The 17,349-nt window shown below is 35.7% G+C and overlaps 1 protein-coding gene across 2 annotated transcripts in view; it reads right to left on the reverse strand.

Moving 5' to 3' along the window:
• Positions 1-9,179: 9,179 nt before the first annotated feature.
• Positions 9,180-17,349, reverse strand: part of PPP1CB (protein phosphatase 1 catalytic subunit beta) — a 35,438-nt gene continuing 27,268 nt past the window's right edge. For both annotated transcript variants that reach the window (XM_031466791.2, XM_031466792.2), the window contains exons 7-9: positions 15,763-15,914; positions 13,150-13,284; positions 9,180-10,993 (exon numbers count right to left, since the gene is read on the reverse strand). In XM_031466791.2, coding sequence (XP_031322651.1) covers positions 10,889-10,993; positions 13,150-13,284; positions 15,763-15,914 — 392 coding nt within the window. In that variant the 3' untranslated portion in view covers positions 9,180-10,888. The remainder of the gene's footprint in view (positions 10,994-13,149; positions 13,285-15,762; positions 15,915-17,349) is intronic.

Genomic DNA, 17,349 nt, shown 5'->3' on the forward strand with positions numbered 1-17,349 from the left:
TATCACACTCTTGTTCATTTCTACATAAAAACAACTCATTGGATGACACTGTCAGATGCAGTCATATGAAATGTTACTAAACTTGCTACTAAAATGTTACTTGTGACAGTGACTCAATAGGAAATTGCTTTTAGAATTTAGTGCTAAGAAAAGCTACGCATCCTTTGGGTAACTGATATACCACCGCTTCCCTAATAAGATCCTGTATACCATTTTGCTTTGACTACTAGGGAACTCAAAACCAAATTTGAAAGTTAATTATAGAAACTATGCTGAGTTTATAATCTATTTGTGGTATTCTTTTTTCCTGATAATTTAAAAATTCTGCTTAAATTGACATAATTTTATCATACGATTGTAAGACATCATTTCAAATTTTTTATAGAACAAGGCAAACTATTTCCAGAACTAAAATTATTATCAAGTATTATATTAAAAAGTAATTTCACACACACAAAAATATTTTCTAACTGGTAAATTTCTTGATGTGTTACAAAACTCACTGATTCCACAGGCATTTATTGCTATTCATTGAAAAGTTAAAAGTGATTCTAGAGAAGAAATGCATGGCATATGTGCATTGAGGGATTCTCATAAATTGATCACTTTAATTTTTTAATCATTTTAATTTTTAAAGTTGTGAGTGTATAACCGTACTATTTAAGTGTAATTACCAGTGTAAATGAATGTAAACTGTTATAATCTAATAAAAATTTTTAAAAAGTTAATCCATCAATATTTAACAATATGTACAATCACTACCATGTTTGGTGATTAGTTCACATGATTACTAGTCAGTATTAGTTTTATGGTCAAAGTATTTATTGGGTCAGAGAAAATGGAGCTGAATAGCCAAAGCAGGAAACTACTCTAAGACCCTAATTAGAACCTCTGAATCCATAACTCACAGCGACCCCGGCAGCCATGCCTTCCTTGATGTTCAAGGAGTTAGGTACAGATTCTCCTTCCTGACCCTCAGAAACTTCCCTGCTGAAGGAAGGAATGGAAAATAAGACTGGATATAGTGGGACGAAAACAGCACTGTCCAATATAACGTGTGCCACATATGTAACTTTACATTTCTAGAGCCACATCTAAAAAGTACAAATAAGCAAGTGAATTTGAGTAATATATTTTATGTAACCTAGTATATCCAAAACATCATTTTAACATGTAATCAATATATAAGTTAATGAGATATTTTACATTCTTTTTTCATATTAAGGCTTTGAAATCAGGTGTGTATTTACACTTATAGTATATCTCAATTCAGATGCTAAAATTTCCAACAGTTAAAGTGAAATGTAGTCTTACCAAAACAATGAAGTAGTGTATAAGGCAAAAATATTTTACATTCCTTCAGTATTTAATTTTAAAGTAAAAATTCAATTCTTCAATTGCACTAGCCACATTTGAAGTGCTCAGTAGCCACATGTGGCTAGTGGTGACCATATTAGACAGTACAGGGCTAGATTAGAAAGAACTAGGGAGAATAAATTATATTCAATTAATTCCATAATTGTTCTCCTCCCTCTATTTTGCTTCCCTCTTTCTTCCTTAGATTCTATTGTAGGCAGTTATGGAGTTGGGGGTGGGTTGCTACAAACTCCATAGAAAAAAAAATGGAAATGTGCAAGAACTTTCTGCTATTTCCTACCCACCTCAACTGGGAGATAGCTGGAGGCCTCATCTGGATCTTTTCTTTTCTGAGGCAAGAGCAGCCTTACAATCTAGATGGAAAAAACTAAATAGTCATGCTTTTCAAATTGGGATGTGAGGGCTAGACTTGGGGGGGGGTCAGATGTGCTAGAATATAGAGTAATTGTGGCATATATCCCAGGATGTAAGCTTTACTCATTGTTAAGTAACTTAAAATAGTGTTGTTTTATTACCATGAAATAGAATGCAAAACTTCTATCAATCAAAAATACAAATATCATGTTCACAGTAAACCTTTACACTATCCCACTTCATATAAAATTTGAGAAAGAGAAAGAAATGTCTGAAATTCCCCCCAAAAGAAATTCACTGATGTTAATAAACATTAGTAAGAGAGTTATGGAGAAGGTGCTAAAGGAGAGAAGCTACCAATGCTATACACTTGGTCAAATTCCAACTTGACGTAATTTTTATTTTTGCTCTTCATTTAGATATATGAAGAAAACATCAGTAGTCAAATGAAGATTTTTTTTTTTTTTTTAAAGACAGGATTCTTAAGCACCACTGAAGGCAGAAGGCACAGAGCTAGCTGAGAATATATGTTAAAATACTGGAGAACAGACCTGGATTAAGACCAGGTTCTCACTATCTATGTGATTCTAAGCTATTTAACTTCTGGGAGCCTCCCTTTTCTCACCTGTGATATTGAGATAATAAAAGCACATATTTTTTTTTAGAATCTGGTACACAGTACGTATTCATTTTAAATTACCTATTATAGGCCATTTAAAAATTTTTGGAGGGGGAGGTAATTAGGTTATTTATTTCTCTGTTTAAATGGAGGTACTGGGGATTGATCTCAGGACCTCCTGCATGCAAAGCATGTACTCTACCACTGAGTCGGCACTGTTAACACATACTTTGTAGTATTGATGAGGAAAGGAACTATATGGATAATACACAGCGCTGAATGCTGAGCAAAAACTCAACATATAGCAGTACTGTTACTGCATCTTTTTTTACAGGAAAATAGAGTTATAATACGACAGATAACTAAATTTCACCTCAACTCATAAATATAATTTAAATGTTAAAATTTTATTGGTAACAGAGATCATAGGTATTTTAAATGTGCTTATGATGAAGAATAAAAAGTAAGTAGACAGGATCTCAATTTTAACATAGCACACGGGTTTATCAATCTTCAAATGTTAAATTACTTCAAGAGGTTTTGACCCCCCCCCCCCCCCCATTGAAGCCAGTTGGCCTCCAGTCGTACTGGAAATAGAAGAAAAGGAGATCTGTAAATTTTGAGAAATGCGCTGAGGACACTGTCCTGAGATGCAGTAGCTCAGGTCTCAGGATTCTGGTGCACATGCTCCTGGGAAAAAAAGATGTGCTAAATGGGACACGAGTAGAAAGAGGAAGGACGAACTCAAAACACCACCAGTCGGCGTCCAGCAGAAATAAGGAGAGAGGGCGGGCGGGCGGTCTGGGGGAGGCGCGAGCTCTCTCCTAAAGGCCTTTCTCCTCAGCAGGCGGGGGTGAGTCCCCGGGGAGGACCTCGCCCGCGCCAGAGGAGGGGCGGCCACGTCGAGCACCGGGGAAGCCTCTCCCGTCCTTTGTCCCCCACTTCCCCGCCTACTGGTGAGCACAGCCTGCTGATCCGGAGAGCGACGTGCCGGCGGACCCCGACCAACCCGACCTAGGGGGTGCCGCTGCCGCCGCCTCCCTCTCTTTACTGCGCCGCCGGCCCTCGGCCCGCGGCCCGCGACGCTCCCCAGCCCGGGCCGAAGGAGCTGGAGGGCGTGTTCTCGTCGCAGCGCCGGCACCTGAGGGGACTCACGGGCGGAAGTGTGCGCGGAAGGGGGCGAGACGCCGCCACCCCTCACACACGGAGTGGGGCGGGGTGGGCTGCCAGAGGGAACGGAGGGACGAGGCACAACCGAAACTGGAGAGTCGCCGGCGAGTCGCCCAAAGCCGGGGCGCGAGCGGAGGGTACCTGCCAAAACCTGAGGCTGGTGAGCGGGCGCCGGGCCGGCGGACAGCCTCCCCAAGACGCCCGGGGCCTCAGGCGGTTGCTCGCAGGTCGCTCCACTATGGCTCTGAGACCTCCCGCCAACTCGGAGCGGGGCCGTCACGGGCCAATCAGCGCACAGAGCACGCCGCCGGGGGCGGGGTCCACTCGAGGCTGCGCGCGCCACGCCTCCCCGCCCCCCACGCCCGCTGCGTTAGGAGCCTTCGCGGCCCGCCCACCTTCTACCGTTACCGGGCCCTAACTTGCCCTTTCAGCAAGGTCCTGGCAAAACGCCGCGACCCTCCCACACTTCCTTCTGCCTTCTAATGTAACCCTCTCCCCTTGGGCACTTACCAAAATCAGACTTGGATTACAGCCATTTATCTTCCCCCCAGTGAGATAGAGAGGCCCTGCAGGGCTGGCACTCCCCTGCCCCACCGCACCAGGCACAGATACTGATGGGTCCTCGGCAAATGGAGACATCAATAGCAGGGGACAAGAAATCAGAGGTGAACTTTGCAGCATCGATTATAAATCACTGCTACGTTAAAATAATTACATCAGCAGGGGGAGAGACCACTTAAACTAAAAAACAGGTGTCAATATCGTGGCTCTTTGTGAGAAGGGGTAATACAATTCTATCCTGCTAAATCTACTGTTCCAAATTCTTTTCTTTTTGGCCGCATCCTAGTCCTTGGCCTGGTGCCTGGGATGTAATAGGTGCTTAATGTTTGTTTAATGAATAAATAAAAGGATTCTTATAGCTTTTTAGTTTTTGTCAGTGACATCTTTGCCTCTTCCCTTCCACTTAAGTTTTTCCCGTTAACATATCATGGCCTTTTTTTTTTTCATGTTGCTATATAGTCTATGTAAATTTTTTAAATGATTGCATAACAGTCCAGAGTGGATGGACCAAACTTAAATCATTTGGATATTTGGACTGTCTCTAGATTTTTCAGTTACTACAATTATCACATTTAAAAAGTAATTTGGCCTTGCCAACTTGCGGTACTTCCTAGCAACCTGTTTCTGAGTCAGCAACTCTGAAGAATGAATGTTCCCTTCTCTCCTGGGCTCTCACACAGCTAGATGATGGCAAAAATCACCTGCATGTAAGATAACACAATCCTGGAACTTATTTTGTGATGAGATTATCTTTTTTTTTAAATTTGTTTTTGAGGGGGAGGTAATTAGGTTTATGAATTTTTTTAATGGAAGTACATGGAGATTGAACCCAGGGCCCTGTGCATGCCAAGCAGGCACTTCACCACTGAGCTATTTCCCTACCCCTAGATTATCTTTTAAGGTGTTTTGTAGAGGACATCTTTGGATTTTCTTTTCAGTATTCCCCTTTAAACTTATTTATTTTTATTTAAATTTTGTTGGGGGGGCGGTAATTAGGTTTACCTATTTTATTTTTTAATGGAGGTAATGGGGATTGAACCCAGGACCTTATGCATGCTAAGCATGTGCTCTACCACTGAGTTATACCCTCCCCCTCTTCAGCACCCTTTTTCAAGGAAATGTTCTACTCAACCTCCCAAACCGCTTGGGTGTAGGGATAACAACTATATTCATGCAGTATCATCTCTCCCCTTCGTCACTAATTGGAGTCATAAAGGCCCTTGATTCAAGCTGAGCCAAATTCCCCTCTTGGAATTTTGCGCTATGACCAATAATGCAGCCTGCCTGACCGTTCCTTTATATGGTAGAGATAACAAATCTTCAGAAGTATTAGGATAGAACAATAATCAAAAAGATAGAACTGTATTAAATTTCTCTCTAGAATAGTTTCCTCCATTGTACCTCACTTTTTTTGTTAATGAAAAAAAATTTTTCTTGATTTCTCCACATACTTGCTTCTGCTTATGACATAATCTTTGTTAAATTGAGGCAACACTCTCTCCACATTAGAAGTTTTGATTCCTGGTTTTAACTGCTCATATTTACTAGGTGACTTTTGAAAGACAAAATGTTATACAAACTATACATTTGAAGTGGCTCACAACAAAGGTGACTTTAAGGTCAATAAAACTGCAAAGGGAAGGCAAGAAGGTAACCATAAGGATCTTGGAAAGCTTGATTCTGAACAAGAGGCAACTTCCTCCATGTGCCTGTCAGGTGCTGAGCAATGTTCCTTCCAGTAAATGAATACTGACTTCTCATATTTACCAATATTTTACTAAATAATTAAGCTATTCTTGCCATATAGACCCAGGTCAATTTTCTCCTGAGACTATTCCAGCATTCCTGTAAGAGACAAAAAGCAGTTAGATGAGGATAAATGAAAACTGAAACTACATTATTTTTGGCTAATTTCTCCAAAAAGGTCAAAAGTGTCAGAACAGTAGTAGTAAGTTATTTTTGAAACTCACTTGCCATTCATTAAACCAACAATTGCATACCTATTATGTGCCAGACACCACTCTGGGAACTGGAGAGACATCAGCAAATAAGAGACAAAAATGTCTGCCCACATGAGTTTACATTCTAGTCACAATTACTTCGTAGACCTAAAGCCTTCTAAGGATCAAAGAGAACAACATTTTGAAGGAATGCCCAGCATAGTAATGGATTTGTACAACAAATAATTTTCTTTCAAAAATGGAATAGACCACAATTTGTGTTAATCTGTCAGTGAAGATACCCAAAGACTTTACGGTACTCACTTGATAAAAGATTAGGGTTTCCCACTAAAACCAGGATGTACAGTATAGTAATAGAAAGCTTTTATAACCTAGATTTTTGATATTATCAAATTATTTCAGTGGCATTACTGGGCCCCAGCTAGAGACTGGCTACAAAACCCAAGGCAATTATCCTGGGAAACAGGGATCTGTTCCTGATACTTCTTAAGGCACACACTGCATAACAGATATATGTGCTGAGAATGGGACCCTGGGCCTCACGTTAGTTCTCCTGACGTATTAAAGTAGGCTCTTGATTTTTAATTTGGTAAATTGAGTAGGATCAAGAGTACCACCAGAATATGACTTCTCAAGTGACTCTACCCCTCACACTTGCCTTCTCAGGAATCCTTGTAATACTAAGAGAGCTTGAAAGACAGAGCTCATGTTTATCCAAGAATGATAAAAAAAAAAAAAAAGCATGTCTGTTAATAACCTATTGGTAAGTGACAGCATCTTCAGAAACTGTGCCAGTATCAGTTTGAGAAGTACCTATCTGAGGTAGCCTGATAGTTTCAAAACCCTGGTTTTGTTTCCTCAGCTCTTTTTTTCCCAAGAAGTACACTAGGAGACTTAAGACTTCAGTTAGCTCAATTAAACTTGTTACACACATAAACGACTCCTTTGGACTACTTTCCTGTTGTATTTTGTCTTTGTGACTTTGTCAATAATCAGTGTTTATACATGATACATTAAAAATTGGTGCTAAAAGGCACCTAATGGTTTAGTTGTGGTGTCACTGCTCTCTCAGGAAAAATGTTGGCCTGTTCATCTACTGAATTACTCAGATTCAGGCAGCTGCAAAAATTAACACACATCTTACTTGGTGATCCAAGGCGAGGGTTGACTGAAAGCCTTCAGGGCAGACCTTAGGTTCCCACCTTTTTACATGTAGTATCAAAGAAATGCTGAATCTATGGGCTTTAGGCAGTTTGTCCTTGCTCCCTTTCACATACATAGAAGACAATCCTCACAACACACTTGTAATCTTCCACTCTATTCACAGCCAAAACAATGGGGGTTACAAGTAAGATTCTGTAACCATAATAACTAGCAAAGACCCCTAAGAAGGAAAAAGCAAAGATTTATAGCCACTTTTGTAAAAAATAAGGCTTAATAAGACACTGGCAACCTATATGAGAAAGTAAACAACAATGAAAAATTAAAGAAGTTTATGATTTAATAAGTCAACCAATGTGGCTGAAGGAAATAAGTTTTGACTTTTAAACTTTTCTAATCAGAGGATTTAGAAATTCTGGCATTCAAATGTACAGGTAAAACTGAATGGGAGATCAAAATTTCTACACTGTCTAAATTTCACTTTTTACTAAAACATTTATAAAGAGAATAAACATAATAAAACTTTAGATGTATATTTATATGGAATCAATTTATGTCTTATTTGATCATTTTGCAAGGTGTGCTGTCACTTTAAGCTCCTTTCAATTAACTTTTAGCTGTTTAAGGGATTATAAAACACTAAAATCTACTAGCAAAAAAGGACATAGTATTTCTACATGAAGCCACTGGTATAGTCAGGCTATTAAGTGTCTTCTCAAGTGCAGTTTTTCTTCAGGGTCGGATTTATAAGGAAGAGAGGTGGATTAGGTCAGGGTAACAAGAGTAGAGTAAGCCTATTCTCCTTCTTTTAGTGTAAAGATGTGAAAGAAAAAAATTTGTTCTCTTAGTTCAAAAGTTATAGTTGCCAAGGAGACACAGGAATATACCTGAACTTATAAATGGAGATGTATTTAATATAATCTACTTTTATATACTCTGAAGGAACACATCTCAAGATGCTCCTGGTATTCCCTCAGATGAATTTTTTTTTGAAAGGCCTATATATCCTCTGAACACCCTCACACTTCCAATTAGCCACCTTTTAAATGTTAAAATTCTTGCAGGCATTTTGACTCAACATGTTGAACAAACCAGTCTTGCTGATCATGATTAAAACTGGTCCCTGAGCAAAATTAAAACAATGAATGTTAAAGCTTCAAATGCAATTTATAGTTAATTCTTTCCAATCAAGAACAGAAATTGACCATAATAATTCATATGATCCATCACATTATCACAGTTATCTAATGTGTTTAATGATTTTGAATGTCATGACATTTAAGAATAAAGATAAATTTGAATATAGAAAATAATTAAAAATCAGAGAGGGAAATGATATAAATTGGTGACAGAGGAGAACAATAGAAATTAGTGACACTAGAATTCCAGGATATTTTTCTCCTAAGAAATGAAGTTTTATTTATTTCAAGTAGCAGTGTTACCAAGCAAATAAAATTTTTAATGAACACATTATATGAATAGAAGCTGTTAAAGTGGTTTTAAGGCTCTTTGAATAATTTTAAAACATGATGTTTCCACTCTTCAAATTCAGTGACCAATATTAATTTGCTTAACTAGTGACTATTTTTTTCATATTCAGTACTGACCTGGCTAAATTATTACAAAAACCCAGTATATAGGATCCAAATTAATGTGTTGACCAATACTAAAATTAATAAAAGACTGCTGTCTCCTGCCAAAGGCTTATTTTCAAGACTCCCTTCACTCTATAACTACTAAGACTACATGTAAAACTCTTAAAAATTGCTCAACTTACACTTCAGTTAGGAAGATACTTAAATCACGTTAGATAAAAGCCTGTGTGACCTAACCTAATACATCATATGCAGAACACGGACAATTTTAGTAAGGAACTAATTCAATATACGTCAAAGACATTAAAATCTATTTGAATAAAACGTGTGTTTAAATGTCTCACTGTAAAGAAAAAAAAGGAATAAAATAACCAGTCAGGCTTCATATCAATTAGACAACTTTTACTAAATGAGAAAACTACATTTAAAATGTGTTTTAAAACAAAATGGAATTAGAAAATAAAAAGACATATGCATTTGAAGTAACTTTGCACTGTGCTGAAAATCAAATCTCTTGCAGTAATACAATACGCCAATTCTTAAAATGTAAGTTAACAGAATTCTCAATTTAACATTTTCAAAGACAATATTAAGGTCAAGAATTTCACGTCTACGGTAGCACGTATAGAAGTATGATGTCCATCCCCATGAAGCTTACAAATTTGACAATGTTCAATAAAAGCTTTTAGAATCACATACAAAAGTGTCGCATCCAAAGAATCACAACAAATCTGTGTCCTGTTAAGTTCTCCTTCTAAAATTTGACTTTTCTATTCCTGTCATTTGTTAATACTAACCCTTTGGGGGGAAAAAAAAAAAAAGAACAGGGAAAGAAATGCAGCAATAAACCCTTGATCATGTACAGAAATTATTGCTACTATAGTTCACTACAAAGCATGTCTATACAATATCATGTGAACTTTGATCATGAAAAATCAGATTAAAAATCTTTAGTGACATAAGCCTTACAATCGTATATAACATTCACATGGCAATATTAGACAGTTAAGCACCCAATTCCCATAGTTGACAAATGTCCCACTGACCAGCATTCATTTAAATACATCCTTCATACAGAGAGGAAAAAGGAGATAGTGTCAGCTTCCCAAGGCTTGTCAAAAAAGGATTCTCATGTTCTGTGGATCTAAAAACAAACAACAACAACAACAACCGAAAAGAACCCCAAAAAAAACAAAACCGATGCAGGTGAGGGTGTTACCAGAAAGTTAAGCATGCCAAAAAGGTGTTTCGTGCGAATTAAAACCTAAAGCCAAGGTACCACATAATCACATTACCAACTAGTTGGGTATACTAAATGAGCCTTATCTTAAAGTTAAATGAAATGCTACTGCACGATAGAGCATCAATAAGTTAAAATTAGAGTGCACAAATCCAAATCAGTGGCAATTTCTGTATAAAGCAAAATACTATTATCAGCTGTAACGGTTGCCCAAACTGATTAAATCACTCTCCCGGACAGTTTGCTTATTTTTAAAAAATATCTCTAAAATTCCTTTTTACTGTAATGAGGCATAAGTTTTCCTAGTAAGATCAAACAGGTACATAAGTAAATAAGCAAGGGAAAATAATAGTTGATGAATGTCTTTAAATCTCATCCCACATTTCACTTTTAAAAATGGGAAAAAAATTTAAAGAATTTGCCATTATTCTAGCAAAAACAAATAAAACAAAACAAAACAAGCCCAAAATAATTAAACAACCAAGCAACACTAAAACCACATTACACAGATGGATCATCATGCTTTCATCTGGTTTAACTATCACATCTAGTTTAACTGGGATGCTTTTTTCAACTTTAAAAACTGTGATACGTGAAGATGTAACTTTAATGGGTAATTCTGAATTTGGATTTAACTTTGTTGAATATTATAACAGAGTATACTTATTACAATACAGTGTAGCACATCTTTCTATTAGAAAAAAATTTAAGATCCTTTACCCGTCTCCTTAAGTTAAAGGTGTGACATCATAAAGGGTGTCAAATGGCTGGATGGTTTTACAGTGCACACTTATATATTATGAAGTATGTCCTTAACAAATCTGATGGTTTCTTTACAGAGTTCCTTTCTTCACCTTTTCTTCGGTGGATTAGCTGTTCGAGGTGGAGTCACGGGACGTCCTGAATTCAGTCCACCATATTGGTACTTAGCTTTCTTTTCAGATGGTTTCAGTATCTTAAAGTAAACAATTTATTAACAATGTTAATTTTTTCAAATATAGTAAGTTTAAGAAAGTTATTTTTACAATAGTGGGCTTTTCAATAAATGACATCAATTATAAAAATGTAGGAAAAAGCAGCAACGTTCCACACACATTTCTCACGTTTGAAGAGTGCAAATGTCTGAGGGGAGTGTACAGCGAGTGGTGAGTGTGTGCTCAGCCTGCATGAGGCCCTTAGTTCAGTCCCTCTCCTGTCTCCCCAAACCAAACAAAAGCAAGAGTACAAATGTCTGAGTATCTCAATACCGCTATTCTTTGTCATTTCATAGATAATTTAGTACCAAAAACTCAAGTACACAAATCCTATCAACTACCCAATCCTTAGATCTAAGTACATTTTTTTCAAATTAGTGTATCTCTGTGATGAGGAAAGAACACTAATTTAAAAGTCAAAAGACCCAGGTTTTCATCGTAATTCTACTATTTATTTAAAGGGTAATTAGTTACAATCTCTTCAGATCTTAATTATCTGTACACAGATCTTTTAATTAAAAAAAAGCTTTATTTATATATATTACATGTAAAGCTCACCCATTTAAAATCTAACAAGTTAAAAAATTTCAATATATTTACAAGCTATACTTTTACATATATAATATATATAAAATATAAAGTACAGTATAATTACTGCTACAATCTAACTTTAGTAAGCCCAGAAAGAAACCCTGTTACCATCAGCAATCACTCACTCCCCATTTCTACTCTCCACTCCCCTAACCCCTTCAACTCCAAGCAATCACTATTCTATTTTCTTTCTCTATTTGATTTGTCTTTTCTGGCTATTTTTAATAAATGAAACCATACAGTATGTGCTCTTTTGTGACTGGCTTCTTTCACTGAGATACTGATTTTGATGTTGGAGCATGCATTAGGACTTTATTACTTTTAACTGCCAAACAATATGCCATTTTATGGATATTCCACATTTTGCTTACTCACTCTTTAGTTGATGGATGTTTGGGTTGTTTCTACCCTTTGGCTATTAGAAACAATGCTCCTGTGAATATGCATATATGGGTACTTAAGTATGTGCTTTCAATTCTTTTGGGTATATATCTAGGAGTGGAATTGCTGAATCATATAAAAACTCTATGTTTAACTTTTGGGGGCACTGCCAAACTCCTCCAAAGTGGTGGCACCATTTTCCATTCCTACCATCAATGTGTAAGGTTCCAACTTCTCCACATCCTCACCAGTACCTGCTACTGTCTGATGTTTAAAAACTGTATTTATTCTGATGGGTGTAAATAGAGCTTTAACCTACATTTTAGATAGAGAATTTCAGTATCTACAGAGAAAATGTGTAGAAAAGACTTATGAAGCATTTCTTGTAACTATTCAAAGCATCATAGTGCCTCAGTGGGAAAAAAATATTACAACTACATTATGGCAACTGTTGAAGGATAAGGCCTGGTTACTACCTTTAAATTGTAAATGAGAAGTAAAATATTTAGCATTCAATTACATTAGTTGATAGAAACAGAACCTCCTTCTACATTTAAAAGAGAAATATAGTGTGCCATATTAAGGACATAAAACAACCTCTGCAAAAGCAAATTACTGAAGAGATTTTAGTCCATGAACAAGAATGATTTCAAGTAACACACTAAAGCTAAACCTAATCTCTTTAAAATCTAAGTGTTTCTCTATATTCAGAAATGGGTACTTCAAGATTATTTGGAAAGTTTTTCTTAGGTAAATATTCTACATCATTTTCATTGGAGTTCGTAATTATAATTCTTTCAACTCAATGTCTGTCCCATCCATTAATCTTGCAAAAGAAACAAAATCTAAACTATTCATTGAATTTACATTTTTAGTAGGTAAGCCACTCTCCAAGGAGTCACACAGGAAGTTAACAATTTAAACATCTGCATCAAGAATTACTGACATGACTTAGGTCCCTAAAACTCTTCATATCTGATATATACCAAATGGGCTGGAACCTTTGTGAATGTAAATAGAAATCTCTAGAATCTATCAGTGATAATCACTTCTGAATAAAACTGATTTTCTGTACTTGCTCAAGAACACAAATTAGAAAGAAAATTCTTCTGACAATAGTTTTAATTAGATTTCTGGCTGCTAGAAATTTGTATTTGTATCGTACCTGAAATGAACACATCAAAGTTTCATCCACACTCATCATTCCACCAGCATTATCAAACTCGCCACAGTAATTTGGGGCTGAAAATAGGGTTACCAACTGTCGCTTAGCAAAAAATTCATATCCATCTTCCACCACCTGGCAAAGAAAAAGTCAAAAGAAAAAAACACACTTATATACATGAAATTTTCAACCATCAATACTAAGATTAATGTGACAAAAGCCTGAAAAAACCCCAAAACCCTGTTTTCTTTTGGAAACCTGATTTTTACTTTTAAACTTGCCTTAGAGTATTAAAATTGGTTTGCTTTTTCTATAAGCAAGAATTTAGCTTAAATGAAATAATAAATTTATGATTACTAAAAAGTTTAAAAACCATACCATTTCCAAGGCTCTCCATATGCTAACAGATACAGTATCCAAAGAGGTCTGAGACACTAAGTATTTCTTAGATGATGGCACTATTACCCAACTACAGAATCCTTAATTCAATGAACAATATGAAAGACAGATTATGCCAAGAACATTTTTCTTCTTTCACTTTCTCATTTCCTATTAGTATTATGTAGCCACACACTGAAAACTTATACTAAGTTGAGTTTAATTTACATAGATCATGCCACTAAAAATCAACTGCCTATAGACTATATTTTTGTATGTACAATTCTTTTCCTTAATAATTTAACATGATTTCTAGAATCTACTCTCAATTCTTGATTGATTTAAACAATTATGTTTCTCAGCTTCATAAATCTGAGAGGTAGGCAATGACATGTAATCATACTTATTTTAGTAAGCAAGAATATCTTTTCAAGTCTTTAAGGTTTTTGACTAAGCAAAATTATCCTGCAATACTTGGAGAAACCACTGCCACAATCATTTACATTTTAAAATAATTCCTACCTTAGTTATCAGGTACATGTTCCTGTTGTAATTATCTCATCTAAATCTATTATCTAAAATTTAGATATTAACCTTTTCTGTTAAGACCTTGGCCACCTTATCTACTTCAGCTCAGCATACTGCTTGGCACTCAGTATTGTCCTTTTAGTTCTATTTTGCTCATTCATTTGTTCATTTATTCACTTACTTACTAAAACAAGAGGGTTTTAAAAAAGGAAATATTTGTAATTTGTGTTGTTTCCCATCATAAGTCTCCTACTTTTAGAGATAATATGTTTGAAAATAAGCAGTACAGGATTTTGGAGGTTTCTGGAAAATGACTATGCAAACTAAGGTAGCTAAGTAACATGACTTTTAAAAATCATCACCTGTTTTTGAAAATACAAGTGAATGGAGATCTACAGCTGGAAAAAAAGATTACTAGTGGGTACTTTATTAGGAAACTTAGAAACTCTGCCCTGTTATCTTGTGGAAGACTTATCTTAATTATCTAAGTTATATACACAATATTCACTGATTAAAAGACAACTGTGCCAAAAGCAGAGGATTTGGGGATGTGACTTCATTTCAACTGAACTAGTTAATTCTAACAGGAAAAAGGCATGTGATATACAACATAAGCAGAAAATGAGAAGCCTGTCATCTCTGTTATCACATAGGATAAAAAAGGGAAACACTGTAGTGGAGCACATAATTAGCTTAATAAATTTTGCTTTAACAAAGGAACAGGGAAACTTTAAAAATTATATTTACAAATTTCAAATACTTTCATTACTTCCAAAGTAGCTAACAAAGAATTTTTAAAAATGCTTTTCAATGTATTTCATACCAGTCATGTTTTAGAGAGCATAAGGACTTGATATATTAAATTGTTAAAATAAGCTTTTGTTCATTCTTTTATTCAACAAACACTCACTGCATGCTACAGTATGTCTATAAGTTCATAAAGAAATGGATATTCAAAGGTCAAGAAATCAAAATCCCCTCCTTAAAGAGTATACAATCTATTGGTGAAGGAGGCCATAAAAAAATCAAATAAACCTAAACTATACATATATATTTTTTAAATGAAAATTCAAAATACACATAGGTAGATAGAGTTCAATAAACTCTCATTTACTCACACCTTGCTCAGTAATTACCAAGATTTTGCTACATTTCATTTACCCACCCCTTGTCTCTGTTGATGTATTTTAAAACAAATCCTAGACACGCCATCTTACCTCTACATACTTGAGTATGCATTTCTGAAAAATACTGACATCCTTCTTACACAGCAATGTACCATCAAAGTTAAAATAATTAACTCCTTGACATCTAATACCTGGTCTATAATCAAATTTCCCCAATTATCTCAAAAGCGTCTTTTTCACAGTATAGTTTTGTTTTTATCAAAATCCACATGATTCATTTGATTGTTATTAACATGTAAATATACTAAAATAGGATCAAAGATTTCTAGAAAGCTTCAGACAAGCACCGAAAAATCTGTTAGTATTGCAGTACACTACAAAAATATATTCCTTTGAAACCTTTCCTCTTAAGAGGGTGAGAAATGGTTAATAGATTATTAGCCTGTTAACTGAGATCAAAGTATAGGCTTTACCTCTTATACTGCTTTCTTTGCATAATTAGCTCTCTTGGCTCTCAGTTTCCTCAAAAATAAAAGTAGTTAACAAATACTAAAACATCCAAAAGTTTTGTATTTCATACCTGATGAGCTCGACAAATCAAGTCTAAATCATGACGATTCAGAAATTTACTGACTACATCAGCTCCAAAAGTGAAGGAAACACCACGATCATTTTCTCCCCAGCCTTGCACATCCTTATCTGGATCAGACCACAGCAAATCACAGAGCAAACCTTTACAGAATGAAAACACAGCAATGAAAAAACAGTAAGTTATAAAGTAAAATCTACCTATTACATTTCTCCTGCATTCTTTAATAAACAGTAACAATCATTTGGCCCCTAGTATTAGCCTGTTGAACTTACTTTTTGTTAAAGTAACCATGCATATACAATGTTGCCTGGCTTCCAAAGGTAGCATCCCTTTCCAAATATTATAGGATATATGTGTATGGCACTCCCTAAGCATATAGCATGTGGAAAAGGCTGTTCATCTTTTTGTCTATAGTTTCTCTATATGAATAACCAATCGACCCAGAAGCATTTCAACAGTTTATCCTCTCCTTACCGAGCTACCTATACTGTTTTTGCTGCCATAGTCTATCCCATTAATCCACTTTATTTATCACTGAGCCAATAACATACTAGAGATTTTAAATAAATCTTCGTATTTGATAGGCCTATCCCACTTATTTTTCCTCAGGACTGTCTTAGTTAATGTTACTTTAATTTTTTGTTTTTCCACATATAAACTTCTACATCAGTTTAGCTAATTCTGGGAAACCAGTTGAGATTTCATTGACTACATTTGATTATAGATCAGTTTGAGGGAAGAAAACATTTTCTACAAAGGCCTGGAGGATTTAAAAAGTATGGAGGAAGAAAATCAGGTAAGAACCCTGACTTTAGTAATGTTTCAGGCTTAAAAAAAGAGGTCAGAGCCAAAAATATTTATCTAAGTATCTTCATCATACTAATACGAGTATAAATCTTAGAGAAGGGACTGAGAGTACCTTGGAAATATGAAGTGAAAAGACCAATAAATGAACTCTGAGGAATCTAACACTTAATCAGCAGGCAGGGGAGAAGAAATGAGCAAAAAATACTGAGCAGTGGTCAAAACAAAAGGAAGAGATTAGAATAGTAGGGATCTCCTGAAAGGGTAAGAATTACCCAGAAGTAGAAAACGGTTAAGTTTCAAGTACAATGATCAGGTGGATTAGGACAAAAACCAAAACATGTGCCACTTACAACTAGATCACCAGACCTTAATGAAAGCAATTTCTTGATGGCTGAGGGGAAGAGAGTGTGAAAAAGTCAAATTGTAGTGATTAAGAGGGAGAGGTTGCTGAGATGGTGATATTAAGTTAGTTTTCTAAGAACTATGATGCTAAGGGAAGACTTTTAGAATGAGTCTGTTTTAAAGATGTTTTTTGATAATCCATATACCTCACAATACAGCTTATCAGGAAAGGAGATCTTCATTGAATCACTGTATAGCTTGTCTTGATAGGGAAGTATCTAAAACACCTTGTAGAATTGGTGGCAATGTACTCTTAATTTCTATCATTATTTCCTAAGCTTCTGTCATGACGTTTTAAGAAATCCACCATCATACAAAATCCATTAGGATAGTCTCAATTTACAAGCTCTTTCTGCTTTCTAAAGA

Source organism: Camelus dromedarius, chromosome 15 (assembly GCF_036321535.1).
Source record: "Camelus dromedarius isolate mCamDro1 chromosome 15, mCamDro1.pat, whole genome shotgun sequence".
Classification (NCBI taxonomy): Eukaryota; Metazoa; Chordata; class Mammalia; order Artiodactyla; family Camelidae; genus Camelus; species Camelus dromedarius.